General features: G+C 34.9%; 1 protein-coding gene across 2 annotated transcripts; it reads right to left on the bottom strand.

Annotated features, from left to right (window-relative positions):
• Positions 1 to 585: 585 nt before the first annotated feature.
• Positions 586 to 12365, bottom strand: LOC115716730 (protein SENSITIVE TO UV 2). Of its 2 annotated transcripts, none has more exons than XM_030645611.2 (12): positions 11892 to 12365; positions 11613 to 11651; positions 10539 to 10654; positions 9574 to 9644; positions 9137 to 9486; positions 8118 to 8186; positions 7841 to 7923; positions 2892 to 3239; positions 2692 to 2798; positions 2410 to 2549; positions 1475 to 1671; positions 586 to 1276 (listed from the first exon to the last, which is right to left on the bottom strand). In XM_030645611.2, exons 1-12 carry the CDS (start codon positions 12252 to 12254, stop codon positions 865 to 867), a joined length of 2295 nt encoding a protein of 764 aa, XP_030501471.2. In that variant the 5' UTR covers positions 12255 to 12365; the 3' UTR covers positions 586 to 864. The 2 variants fall into 2 exon arrangements, with proteins under 2 accessions (XP_030501471.2, XP_060971763.1); XM_061115780.1 differs by having other exon boundaries at positions 2692 to 2813; positions 11892 to 12322.
• Between the last annotated feature and the right edge of the window lie 2510 nt (positions 12366 to 14875).

Genomic DNA, 14875 nt, shown 5'->3' with positions numbered 1-14875 from the left:
AGTGCAACGACTGGGCTGTTTTATCCTGGGGACGACCGGCAATTTCCGACTGCTTGCACACTCCTGGGCAGTGCCGCGAACGTCTTAAAGAGAGCGACTTAGTCCGCGACTCAACCCAGAATTCTTCATTCGGTAATATCGTTCCTCTTTTATTTTGCTAGCAGTTTACTCAACAGATGATAGGTGATAATAGCTAGTAGAGATCACGATAAGTATAGTTGATACTGTTTATATATGATGATGTCGATGGCCTTAAATATATATAAAGGAAGAGGCTAGCTTGAAACGGCCTACCAATCTCCCTAAGCGGTTTTAAAAATCATTCCCCAATGTGATTTAGGATATTATAGTTCATTGTCTTCCATCGAAGAGGCGATTACAATATCCAATTCTTTTGCTAAGAAATCCCATGTTTGGTAATCACCCCTTTCCAAGGAAGACAGTGAATTAACAATATCATTGATTACAATGAAAGCTTCCTTTGTACTCTGTCATATTGTCAAGCCAAAGCCAGCCTGATTCACCTTCACATCCTTCAGTACCTGATTCTTAGTCTGTTCTAAAGGCATTCAGTGACTCGAGGTCTTCTAGAGTGAAATCACTCTCAAGTTTCATTTTAATGAAAGCTTTATCGTCAAAATATATATTTATATATCCCGCTTCCTTTGGAAAACAGAAAAATTGCAGCAGTGCATGAAAATTTGACAACTCAACGGCAGCATCATCAAAAAATTATAACTATGGCTGCTAACCTTCCAAAGAACGTGAACCCCAACTCTAATATTTAGATTCTAGTGACTAACTTGACATGAGCAATATTACTCCACAAATTTACAAAAAAAAAAAAAGAAAGCTCGTCATTTTCTAAACTGTGTGATCTCCCATATATGTGAAAACTCTCTTCCTAAATCCTCGAGCTAAGTCAACAATTTCAGATTCTCTCATCATCCTCATCATGTCATAAAACTGATCACTTAGATCTTTTCGTGCCAACCTGTTTGCAAAATCAATTGACAAGCAAGCCCTATCTCTGTTTCTCGTCAATAATTGCAAGCCACATCTCTGTCTTTCATCAATAACTTCAGATTCTCTCATCATCCTCACCGTGTCATCAAACTCACCACTTACATCTTTTCGCGCCAACCTGTTTGCAATATCAATTGACAAGCCAGCCATATCTCTGTTTTTCGTCAATAACTGCAAGGCGGGAACAGAATATACAGGATTCGACACAAGTCTATTAAGAAGGATAAGTGCCTCCCGCATTAGTAATGTCCTGTACAGAAATGGTGTGCTAAATTATAAACATCATGCAGAAAAAACATGAATGTAAATATTCACTGAAATGCATGCTTCAAAAATTCCAGTCAATATTTTATGAAAGCAATGTTACTCAAATAATAAAAAGAGATATGCAGTTATTGACGAAAAACAGAGATATGGCTGCCAATCGTGCATAATATTTATTATTTACCTCTCTTTGAATATTTCATAGGAATCAGGAATAATGGTTGCTTCTGTGTCAATCTCAGACACCATTACTTGCAGAATTAACATAAGAAAGTTTGCATCCTTAGATAGTTTATGACTGACAAGAATATCAAATCCAGATTTTCCAGAGGAAGCCAAGATAGCCAGCAAAACTATAGCATTCCTTCGAAGCTTCAACTCCTAAAATATACAAGAATCTCAGAGAGACAAACAACTCCCTACACAGAGCTGGAAATAAAAAAATAGTTCTACAGATAAATGGAGAACGAGCTACTTAATTTTAGTGCATAGTAAAGTAATAAACTTGTGCAACATCCAGTACTTACACAGCAATGAAAGAAGCAATATGGTGTGATAGCATCATTTTTAAATATACATCGTGAGCTGAACATACCTACAGTGGGTTTATGTTAAGTTACACACAATGAGGCCTAAGCATTCAATCTTCATCTTAGACACGGTCATTGAAGAGCTAATCACAATCTCTTTTATTTCAATTCATCAGTTCTTAAGTATATAAGGGTAACTTTTGGCTTTCTTATTAAGTCAAAGATTATAAGCTTATTATATGACTTTGAGAGCAATTGAAACTACATAAATAAAAATTAACACTTATTCAATGGTAAGCATTGATTGTTCAATTTGGAGTGTTTACAAGATGGCACTTGGCTGAAAAAATGATTTAATCGATTGTAGAAACTAATATAACTCAACTCAAAAATATGTTAGTATTTTTCATAGTGGAAAAATAGTTGCAAGGTATTTAAAGAACAACAATATGTTAGTATCAGCAACCATTTATTAAAATATACTTTCGCACACACGAAATGGGAAAATCAATTTTCAAAAGATTTGAAACTACATTCTGATGAAGAAATTCAGAAAAGGATAAGAGATCTGTAATAGGGGAGTTCTTACCTCTACACCATTTCCAGAGCATGCTACACAATCTGCCAAGCCCTGAAGTGTAGCTGACCTGTCTTCTGTGGTATCATTTTTCGAACCAGTATCCTTTCTTTCTGTACAGCCAGAGCAGAACATGGCCAAGAGTTTTGGACCTTCAATGAGAATAATTATAGATTGTTAGTAAACTTGAAACTGCAATGTTACAGAACAAGATATAGGAAGCATGAACAAGATAACCAAACAAATAATTAAAACGATAAAACAATCAGATATACTTTTAAGAAGAGTACTAACAATTTAGTAGAAGAAACAGCAGTCGAATAGAATGTTTTTGCACATTCAAGCCAGTTTCCTTTCTGAGCAGTTTTAAGATACTTTCAAACACTTGAGTATTACCAAACCTGCATCCAGTGATACTTCATTCAGGATTAAATGACATCAACTAGCACCTTAGAATATTAAATGGAATTACAAAAAGAAAGTTCTGGGCTTACTTTTCCCTCTCAGTGTAAGGATTACATCTTATTAAAATAATGTTCATAATGGACACAGCTTCCAGCCTTGCAGATTCTTCTGTAATTCTCATGGCAGTTTGAAGCATTATATTAAAGAGAGAAACCCAGTCCACACGAGAAACATAACTCCCATGGCTAGAACTCAACTTTCCCTTCTCATATATAGTTTTCTCATCAGAGAGTTTGGTGAGTGGAAGATAACCCGCATACAAATAAGAGTTCTCATCCTCAATAATAGATATTATATCTGTCTTTTCTGCAGTCCCAGATCCAGGATGATGTGAAGTGTTGTTCCCAGAGCAAAGACCATCAACCATGATATTATCCCTGAGCAGATTGTACTGGAAGATCAAATCAAAGTTCATAAGCACAAGAACAACAAAAATGCAACTATGACATTAACAATGTACAGGTACTATTTTCAGAGAATATCATATATCCACCTGCAAAACATTAGTTCCATGTCATAAGATGGCAAATTATCTACTACAACCATTTCCGTTTTTGTTACTAGAATCAAATCAAAGTTCATAAGCACAAGAACAACAAAAATGCAACTATGACATTAACAATGTACAGGTACTATTTTCAGAGAATATCATATATCCACCTGCAAAACATTAGTTCCATGTCACAAGATGGCAAATTATCTACGACAACCATTTCCGTTTTTGTTACTAGAATCAACAGTCCCTTATATGAAATAAAGGGGAGTATAGAATGTTGACTGCAAGATCTCACTTCTTTTCCTAACGCAATAGGAATGCCTGTCATTATTAGAACGTGCGTTGTGTTACCTGGACGCTCTGAACTTGGACTAAAACAGATAGAACTCTTAAGTTTGCTCAGGGAGTATGTGGGACATTCCTCCTTTTGGACTCTTTTCCTAGTTGAATAAATACGTAACTTTTTATTGGTAGCGGTTTTTTTATGGATTTGTAGAGTGTGTTTTGGAAACAATTCTGAACTTTCTCAGGTGAGAATAGACAAGGTAAGCTCAGACGAAGATTTTCAAATGGCTCATTGGATGATTCTTTTGGAAGGGACTCGGTTACCAACTCATTTATGGCATGTTTACTAAAGGGGAATGGGAATCAATTGTATGGGATTGATTCCCATTCATTTGTTTACTAAATTTTGAATTGGGAGAAACTAGTGGGCCCACACAAATTAAGGAGAAAACAAAGGGAAAGGTTCTCCCCCCATTTTCATAAGGAATACCTTTCCCTTTCCTTACCTTTCCCTTTCCTTAACTTACTTTATATTAATTATATTTTTATTAATTAAAAATAAAAAAGACAGATATGCCCTTCAAAAATATATAAATAAAAAATAATTACATGTTCTAACAATGACAATTTAGCCAAATTAAGTCATTTCGATTATCTATCCTGATTATGTAAACAAAATAAAATGATTCTGATTTCCTTTCCAGTCAGTTTAGTAAACAACAAAATAAAATATTATTTCCGGTTATTTTATATTTTAACCCGATTGTTTTTTCCATTGATTATATTCTGATTCCAATAATAGTTTAGTAAACGTGCCAATAGATTAAAATCTTAGTTGGAACATTGGATGCAGGAGTGAAGGTAGGTTCTGTTGTGACATTGGTCGGCCAAAAATTATGTGTGTTTGAGTTCTCCCCTAAATGTGGATTATTTGATAATAAGGTTGGTTCTCAAAGAAAATTACATCCATAGTAAACAGAATAGCATATACACCCTTCTTGTGAGGCGTCCCGATTATTTTTTTCCATTGACTATATTCTGATTCCAATAATAGTTTAGTAAACGTGCCAGTAGATTAAAATCTTAGTTGGAACATTGGATGCAGGAGTGAAGGTAGGTTCTGTTGTGACATTGGTTGGCCAAAAATTATATGTGTGTTTGAGTTCTCCCCTAAATGTGGATTATTTGATAATAAGGTTGGTTCTCAAAGAAAATTACATCCATAGTAAACAGAATAGCATATACCCAGAAGTACAATAAAGTTATTAACCATCTGTGTTGTAGGTGGGACACCACTCGAGAAAGGTAGCTCAAATAATTTGGCATGTAGTTCGCTCTCACAAGCTCTAAGGTTTGAGTCCATTTGATACCTACATATCAATTCATATGAACATAATTCTTTTTCTCGGAAAAAAATATAAAAAATAAAAAAGATACCTACTTATAAATTGCCATAGTTTGTAGGTCCCAAATATTGTAGGGTGAGACGGGATTTCTCGTTATCAAAAAAAAAAAAGTGTTGTAGGTAGGTGGGACTAGTTGGTGAATGAGCAGCGAGCTTACTTCTGATTAGGGATGGCAAATTAACATGTGGGGTAGGGGCCTGAGAACCCACCCCTAATGGGGCGGGAACGTGGGACATGAGCCCCATCCCGAATCAACTATGTTTCCATTTGTAATTAATTTTTCATAAAGATATTAATATAATGAATAATATACAAAAATAATACTTTTCATGGCATAACTTCATTTATTATTATTATTTTGTATTAAAAAAAGTATCGACTTTTAATTTATTTTATAATTTAAGGAAAAACAAAATCAACATTTTTATTAAACGGTTACCCGTAATGGGCCAGACCGTGTCACAAGGCGGGGAGAGCCATCTCCAATCCCCACCCGCCTGTTTACATCTCTACTTGTGATGTGGCCAAGTTTATCTCAACCACGTATAACAATCTTGAAAGATTGTGCCCACTATAGTTAATTTTTCCCATCCAGCTTGTCGTTATAGGAGAGATGAAAAAGACACTACCAAACTCGGAAGATGGAGATTCAAGATTACCTACATTGATGGTAAAACCACATTTTAACTCACCAATGTAGAGAGGTGGGATCAAATTTCTTGCTTCATAGCAAAAAGATAATTAGAAAATAGTGATCTACATAATGTACACAGTACATAGCAATTTATGGAAATAAGTCTGCATAACTTAAATCAAGGGATGCGTATGCACACATTAAAACACAGATAATCTACCTGATTAGTGAAAGACTAAATCTATATTACCCAAAAAAAATTAAAAAAAAAATAATAATATTAAAAACCTAACCAGTAATTTTTTTTTAAAACCTAACCAGTAATTTAACTAAGCATTTCCACAAAACATGCATAACAACACTCTTCACACCTGAAAGTCAATCTAGATGGCACAATTGCTCGCTTAAAGGTCCATCTTGTTGCCAAGGTTATGCTCAAACCTATGGAATGGACTATTGTGATACTTTTTCTCCTATTGCTAAACTCACATCTGTTCGACTGTTTATTTCCATGGCAATTACTCATCATTGGTCTTTGTATTAGCTTGATATTAAGAATATTTTTCTACATGGAGATCTTGAGGAAGAAGTGTATATGGTGCAACAGGCCCGGTCCAGGGCTAAGGCGGGCTAGGCCCGTGCCTAGGGCCCACTCAAACCCAGGACCTAAAATTTTTACATAGTATACTTTTTTCATTAAAAAAATGGTATGTTTGAAAATTTTTGTAAAAAGAGGCCCAATAATACTCACATTTTACTTTAGATAAAACACACAAAATTTCTTGGGCCCATTATTACTCAGGGTCGACCTTGTGGTGCAACCTCCTGGGTTTGTTGCTCAAGGGAGTTAGGGCGAGTTTTTCATCTTCGCAAATCTTTATATGGATTGAAACAAAGTCCCCGTGCTTGGTTTGGTAAATTTAGTCAGGCTATTGAGAAATTTGGTTTGTTGAAAAGTTAGATCCAACTATGTTCTATAAAAGATCAACTGCTAGTATCAATTTGTTAGTTGCGTATGTGGATGACATCGCTATTACTGAAAATGATACTGGAGGCATCTCATCCCTTAAGTCTTTCATTATACCCAGTTTTACACATAGGATTTATTGGGAGTTGAAGTTACTCAGAGTAAATAAGGTATTTTTCTATCTCAAAAAAAGTATGTACTTGATTTGTTAATTGAGACAGTAAAATTGGGAGCAAAACATTATAGTACTCCAATGAATCCCGTTGTACATCTTACACATGATGGGGAACCATTTGAAGATCCTGAGAAGTATCGCAAATTGGTTGAAAAGTAAATTATCTAACTGTGACTTGTCTAGATATTGCAATCTCAGTTAGTATTGTTAGTCAGTTTATGTTTTCTCCAACAATTCATCATTAGGCAGCATTAGAGCAAATTTTGTGTTACTTGAAAGGAGCACTAGGACGAAATATTGTTTACAAGGATCATGGACACACCCAGATTGAGTGTTTCTCTGATGTAGACTAGGCTGGCTCTAAGGTAAATAGACGATCCACTTCAAGTTACTATGTATTTGTTGGGGGCAATTTGATCTCTTGAAAGAGTAAGAAACAAAATGTTGTGTTTAGATCCAACGTAGAATTAGAATATAGAACTATGACGCAGTCTGTGTGAGATAGTATGGATTTATCAGCTTTCGACTGAATTCAGGTTTAAAAATTAAATTCCAACAAAATTGTAGTGTGATAATCAAGCTGCTCTTCATATTGCCACAAATCTTGTGTTTTACGAGCGAACTAAGCACATTGAGATTGATAGTCATTTTGTTTGTGAAAAAATTTAACAAGGTCTGATCTCCACAAGATATGTGAAGACCGGAGAACAATTAAGAGATATTTTCACAAAGACTTTGAATGGGATGCGGGTTGATTATCTTTGTAACAAGCTGGGCATGAAACATTTATGCTCTAGCTTGAGGGGGAGTATTCTAATATATTAGCTATATTAATTGTATTTAGTTAGTTTCCTATTTAGTCTCTCTAATTTAGCTAGTTTCCTATTTACTCTATCCAATTTTGTATATAAATACATACTATTTTATTGAATAAAACATACAATTCATTCACCAAATTTTACAATATCAAAGTAAATATAAAACTTAACCCACTTGAGCAAAAAAATAGCAGTACCTATCTCCAAATTTCCTTTCAAAGCTTAAAAGGTCCTTGAGAAACATATGAAGTATACGAAGAGATCTATTAACAATGATAACCTGCAACATAAACAGACTAGAAATCAGCAGCTTGCAAAAAAGTAAAACTAAACAAAAAGAATAAAACCAAATAAGTTAATCAAGATTCAAAAATAAACAATAGCAGTGACACTAACACTACAAGCATTAATGAGAATTTTCAGCAAGGTCATTTTCATTCGAGACAAGTGAAAATTGAGAATTCTCCAACTCACACTTTCAAGGATACAAAGATCAAGCAACGGTTCCAACAAAGCCTCTAGATGTGCCATTCCATTATTGATCTGCAAGGGAAAAAGGAAAATGTGAGAAATAAAAACCTAAAAGAATATTTGGTGCAATGCTGAAAGTTGAGGATGGCAATACTTATGTCCAAGTGGGCATAAGAAACGGGGAACATGCCTTAACATTATCTTAATGACCTACTTGCACTATAGATATACCTATCTACATGTGATTCAAAAGTCTCAGAAGTTTATGATCAGAACTGACAGAGTGACACATACACATATTTAAAAGAGTGGCATGTACACATTGAAAAGTAAGAAGTTAAAGGTATGAATGACATTGAGTTAATGACTGATGTGAGCAAAAGCATTAAGCAATACTTGTGCTGTGTGCATACAGATGCTAGTATTTTATTCTTTTCAATATACTTATAGTACTCATGCTTCTTAACTTTTTATAAGAGATGAAATTAGTAATGATGAAATACAAAGTACAATGCATAATCCTATGCACTGAAGTAGATAGATTTCATGTAAATAAAGGCATACAATTCAGTCCATAGAATAATGGATCTTTAAGTACAAAGTCGATAACGACTTTTCTTTTTCTGATTTACCATGTGACTAAGGGTGTAACTGCAAATTAAGTTCATGTCTTAGTACTCTGTAACCAAAAATGATAGTTTGTCATCTTTTTTAATATTCTTTCTTATGTTAATAATATTTCCTCACATCAAAAAGAAAAGATACATGTGAGAATCAAAAGAAATCTGGAGAAACAGTTCTCATCCAAAAATCCTTGCTTCCATTCTCTCCTCATCAACCCCCCACACAACACCCACACCGCCTTTTTCCCAAACCTGAATAAAACACAGTTACCATGTATTGGAAAACGGTTTACTTAATATTTGTTTTAGAACTCACATAAAGGAAGTTTATTGACGGTTAATATGTCTTATCATCAAAGTCATCCAACCATACATGCATAAAATCAAAAACAGACGCACCTTAGTCAGAACATAATAGAGATGCAATACTTTTGCAGCATCCGAAGTATGATGTGAGTTTACAGGGCACTGCAAATCCACATTAGAGCTGCCACAAACTGGAAAATCCATTTTTAATTCAACAGAATGATTCATGCCCGTGCACCCGAAAAGAACATGAAAATCAGATTGGCAAGTCACAAATAAATTAGAAATTATGTTCCTTCCCAATATTTGGTTGTTGGGCAATTCCCATATCGCTAACAACTTCTTCGACAGATCCCGAGATGTTAATAATTCATTTGAGAATCCTTGGGCAAAAACAACACTATCATCTGTCTGAACTCCTGCAGCTTTTTTGCTTGGTATTGCTATTGCATAATTAAATTGACTTATTCAATAACATACTATGACAAAAGACAATAAGATATAATGATAAGTAATAACTATGCTCTCACCAATATCAACATTTTGAAATCTTTGAGAAACCACCGGGTGACGCACACCAAGAGCTCCATGTTCTCTGTCCCTGTTATACCATAATACATAATTTGCATTTTTTTTTATTTCACATTTAAAATTAAAAACAATAATATACACAAAATGTAGGCATATGCCAAAGTACCAGAGGTCTTTGTGAGATCACCCCTAAATTTTGTTGTGTTGTACTAGATTGAATTAATATTATATTTCATAACTTTAAAATTAATATATTAAACATCCCACACTTTTAAAATTCCACATAAAGGGGACTGTTTCTGGGGTTTTCCCAACTTGGCATCAAATAAGGGACTAGGATAAAAGTTGGTGTGAAAGCTAACTGTCGAGAACAAGTACGAGGAGCACTTAAATAATCTTTGTTTTCTAAATCAATTTATATAAACGTGGTAAGATAAGTTACAAATCTCTACAGAGGTTTTCTACTTTTCCAACCTTGCTCAAACTTGGCCTGCTTAGGATGAGATGAGATGGTATGATAATGAAATTAAAAAGAAGGTTGTCAATTTGTCACTCAAGGAAGGTAATAACTATAAATTAATATATGAGATGCCAATACAGCCTAACCTTTCACTTCCACCAAATTTCTAGACTAGTAAGAATAAAATATATGGATCACTCAAGGTCTCAAATAGAACTTCTATCATAATGAAATTAAAAACACATTTAGGAAACTATTACCTAGGAGAAATTGCTATAATTTCTCATCACTCAACTACTGTGGGGTCCTCCACGAGAAGCCCAATTTCAAAAAAATTTAAAAAAAAAAAAGAAAAAAGTTTCACCCACGGCAACAAAAAATGTTCACTGGTACATCTCTCAGTATAGCAATACTAGTGATGGGAAAATTAAACATAACATACAACCATGACAAAACATATATAAAAAATAAATAAATAAATACATAAAAACAGCTTATACTCACGAATTTGTGCCTGTGCCTTCTGAATTGGGAAGAAATGCTTCTTTTTCTTCGTTTTTGGAAGATACATTATTGGGCTGATAAACTCTCTTCTTTCTTAGCACTGAGCACTCTTGTTCCTGAAGTAAATAACTTAGTCCATGCAAAAGATATGAAGATCGCTACATATTTATATGCAAAGTTCAAAATGTAAGGAAATGAGAGGATCCATGTCATTGATGGAAGGATATGATCATTTCAATGCATTTTCCTTTATTTGGAAATCGAATGTTCCCTCAAAAGGTGTAAGTGTTTCAATGATGAACTTGGGAAAGTCAAACACTCATTAGAACCTGATGCACTACGACAATGAGTTCAATAAATACCCTATTTCAGTTCTGTTAACAACTTCTCTTTTAAATGTGTCTCTCTCTAGAATTCTTTTTAGATAATCACAGCTTCTTATAATTATAGAAATCTAGATCAGGATTTTAGAGTGGAACAGTCTTTAGTTTCAAATTATTGGATTATGTGAGTCATGATGATGCCAATAATGAACACTAAACATGAGATTACAAACAAAAATATGGCATTTAGCAGAAGGCGCCAAAAAGTAAGCATAAAATATAAATTAAGACATGAGCAATAGCTGATAAGAATGAATATGGGAAACAAAAACAAGTGACAATTTCCATAACTAATTCATCGTAAAGCTAAAAATACCTTAGTCTATAACATGAGAAGAACAAAGAAAGTAGTAGTATTCGGCCCACAGAGTGGATAGCAACTCACAATGTCCAGTCAATGATGCCAGGATGATAAAGCAACAAAGTTTTCTAAGGAAAAACCCACTACCCAAAAACAGCACTAAAGAAAAGTTATTACGAAAAAACCCGAATTCCAATATCAACTAATAAACTTGGAGCAATATAAATTATGGAAGTTCGAACAGGGCTCCCTTTTTTTTTTTCTTTTTTTAAAAAGAGACAGGTCAAATGTCTAACGGGGATATTTTTAATTAGTTATTCTACAAAAGACCTCCAATAAATTTGTCTAGGTATAGCAATATGAGCAAGAACAAAATAGTAAGAAACATACCAAGTCCGAAAGTTGCTTCGACACAAGTCCGAGCTCCCCCTGCATTCAGAAGTCATCAAGTTCACTCAAAATTTCATTTATTTCATTCTTAAATCTAAACTGAATCATCCAAACTCTTCGAAAAATTGCATTTCATGGTCACCCAAAGCTCCCTTTTTTTGTGAAAGCCATACATAACACTTAACACAATACAGTAATTATATCAAGAATGTCTAGTTACCCGTTCAAAATAACACTTAACACAATACAGTAATTAACCTTAAAACATAAAACCCTTACCTTTAAACGTTTGATTTCGAGCTCTTTGTCGTCCTCCGATGGCTGGAGAGTCGGAGCCGAAGAGAGAGATGTAGTAGCAGCAGCAATAGTAGTACTACATTTGGAGTCGGTGGCATTGGATGAGCGAGGGAAAGAATTTAGGGTAGAGGTCCTTTGAGAAAGCTGACGAGGGGGAGAGAAGCTGGGGGGATTGCGTAGCGAAGGAGGAGGAAAAGGGAAATGAGAAGGGTGATGGTAAGCATGCGAATCAGGGTTAGGGTTAGGGATGGCAATTGAGGAAGAAGAAGGAAGTGCAAGCTCTTCAATTTGGATGAGCTGATCCAGGAATTCTGCGTCCCATTCTTCAAATCCCTCTTCGCTCATTGTTTGCCTTCTGCACTTTTCACTCCCCACTTTGCTTCTCCTTTCCTATTTTTTTAAATGGATTTTCATTTTTTGTTTTTTATCTTTTCTTTTTTTTTTTTTGAAAATTCCATCATCAATACATGATAATAACCCCAATAAAATATCAAATTTTATACCTTTCACTAATTTTTATTTAATTTTCCTAAACTACTCAAAATACTCTTTTTATTTAATTTTCTCTCCTAGACTTTCTCTCTCTTCCTCTTCTCTCTCTTCCTCGTGCTCTCTCTCCACCACACCGAGAACCCAACCGATGTGATAGAACCACCGAGAGACCAAACGATCCCCCAAACGGCTACAAACCCACCCAAAGGCCTAAAGTCTCATCCACTTCCTCATTCTAGCATATGTCTCTCTCTCTCTCCATTCCTCGCAGGCGACCCAACGCCCACCACCACCACCACGACAACGAAGAACAAGATTCAACCTAGAGCAGGCGACCCACGACAACCACGAGCACGAACCACCACCAGCAGGCCACCACCAAGAGACTCCAGAGTCAAACCGTCGCCACCACCAAGCTCAGTAAAAAAGTAAGTTTTTTTAAATAAAAAAAAAATAGATTTTTCATAAATTTGGATGTGAATTCGTGTATGTTCTTCAGATTAGTTGAACTTTTGTAAATTTAGGATATGTGTGTTTTTGTGTATGTTCTTCAGTGGTATCTGTGTATTTTTATAGCGTTGTCGATGAAATATCGGTAGGTTATTGATAGAATGTCAACCAAAAATGAAAATGAGTAGCTGATAGTTTAAGCATAACTATTTTCTAATTTTTACTGTATATCAATAGGTTTTTGACATCTTATCTATGGTTTATCAACATTTTGATTAGGATATTTTTTTTAGAATTTATTAGATATAACAATATCTTATCGATGAAATGTCAATATGTTGTCGATAATAGCACTTTGTTTGAGCATAACTGGGTTTTTCAATTTTTTTTACTTTATATCGATAGGATGTCGACATGATATCTATAGTTTATCGACAATTTAGGTTAAGATATACTGTGCTAGAATATATTAAGGTTGTCGATAATGTTGACAATTTGTCGACATGTTGTCGACACCTTTTATGCATTAATTATCTGATTTATTTTGTCGACAATTTTATTGTATTCTGTTATTTTTTAAGTGTGATAATATCGACAGATCGACATTTTGTCGATAATTTTCTGTGAGGGTATCTGTAATATTTTTGTTATATATTTTTTTTAAATGGCTCCACGACTCATAGTTCCAGCATCCGAGCAATTTACAGGTTGCGTGACATATAGAGGCACCGGTGCTTTTGCAAAAATTAAGTCTCAGTTTGAGGGGTACAATTTGAATAACACGGCAAAAGAAAGTAGTTTCGGCAACTTTTAGAATGTCGTACCTTTGACATTTTCCTTACTGTTATTTCACCAAGCCATGTTGCACAAGATGAAGGTTGATGTTGAGGAGGATTTGCACATGCATTTTTACATTGGTCGGAAGGAGCTCAGATTTGGAGTGGTTGAGTTTGCGCTCATTACAGACCTGAACTTCTCCTCGGCGCCAACAAAAGAAGAGAAGGCTGTGCAGGTTGCCTGCTTGGGGTCAGACCGATTGATCAACAAATATTACAACCGGTCTGATAGTGTGAAGACAGAAGCACTCCAAGATAGGTGCACAAACTGTCAGAACCCAGAAGACTTGTACAAGCTTGGCTTGTGATTGTTTGTTGAGGTAGTGCTACTGGGTTGCGAGGCTAACGCGTTGATCACGGCTGACATACTTCGATATGTCGAAGATCTCGAGTTCTTCTTCCATATTCCTTAAGGGAAGCACTCATTCGCTAGACTTATGCACTCGCTTCAAAAGGACATGTTGAAATAGAAGGCCAACTACGAGAAGAATATGAGTTTAGAAGTTCAACATGAGTGCAAATACACATTTTATGGCTTCGCACCTGCAGTACAATATTAGGCATATGAGGCCATTTAGAGATTGAGAAGAGGTATGGCACAAATCATGGGATTGGGTGAGATAGGGGAGAAGGAGCTTAGTACATTATTTTCTAGACGGGTATGAGTTTCTATTATGTTTAGAGTAACTATTTAAGATAAATGCTTGTAATAAATGCTAAATCATTTTTCTCTTATACTTTTTGAATCTTAAACAGCATCTTGAAGTGATGAAGGAGCTACTTCCACACACAAAAGAGGAGGAATATGTGAGGACCATCTCTTACGATGGTGTGGAGAACCTGGTTGAGGGTGGTGTGGATGCCACACAGGCTAAGGAGGACACCTAAGACCCAGCTATTTTTAGAAGACAAGCAGAAAAAGTAGTAGAATATGTCGAAAATGCTCCTTTGCCCGAGGCAGAGACTAAGTTACCAATTTTTTTTAACTTTTTTATGATTATTGATTATCATTAGTTGCGATTACTTGGTTAGTTGTAATTTACATAGGTTGTCAGTCATTGTTTTATAGTTTATTGTATTATATAATTTTTTTATCGATGCATTGTCGATAGGATATGGATAGCATGTCGATATTTCGTTCACTCTTACGGTTAATTGATATTGTTTATCATTGAATAATTCATTGTC

The sequence above is a fragment of the Cannabis sativa genome, chromosome 5 (genome assembly GCF_029168945.1).
Source record: "Cannabis sativa cultivar Pink pepper isolate KNU-18-1 chromosome 5, ASM2916894v1, whole genome shotgun sequence".
NCBI lineage: Eukaryota > Viridiplantae > Streptophyta > Magnoliopsida > Rosales > Cannabaceae > Cannabis > Cannabis sativa.
The sequence above is the reverse complement of the archived record's forward strand: the minus strand, read 5'-3'. Positions and strand labels throughout refer to the sequence as shown.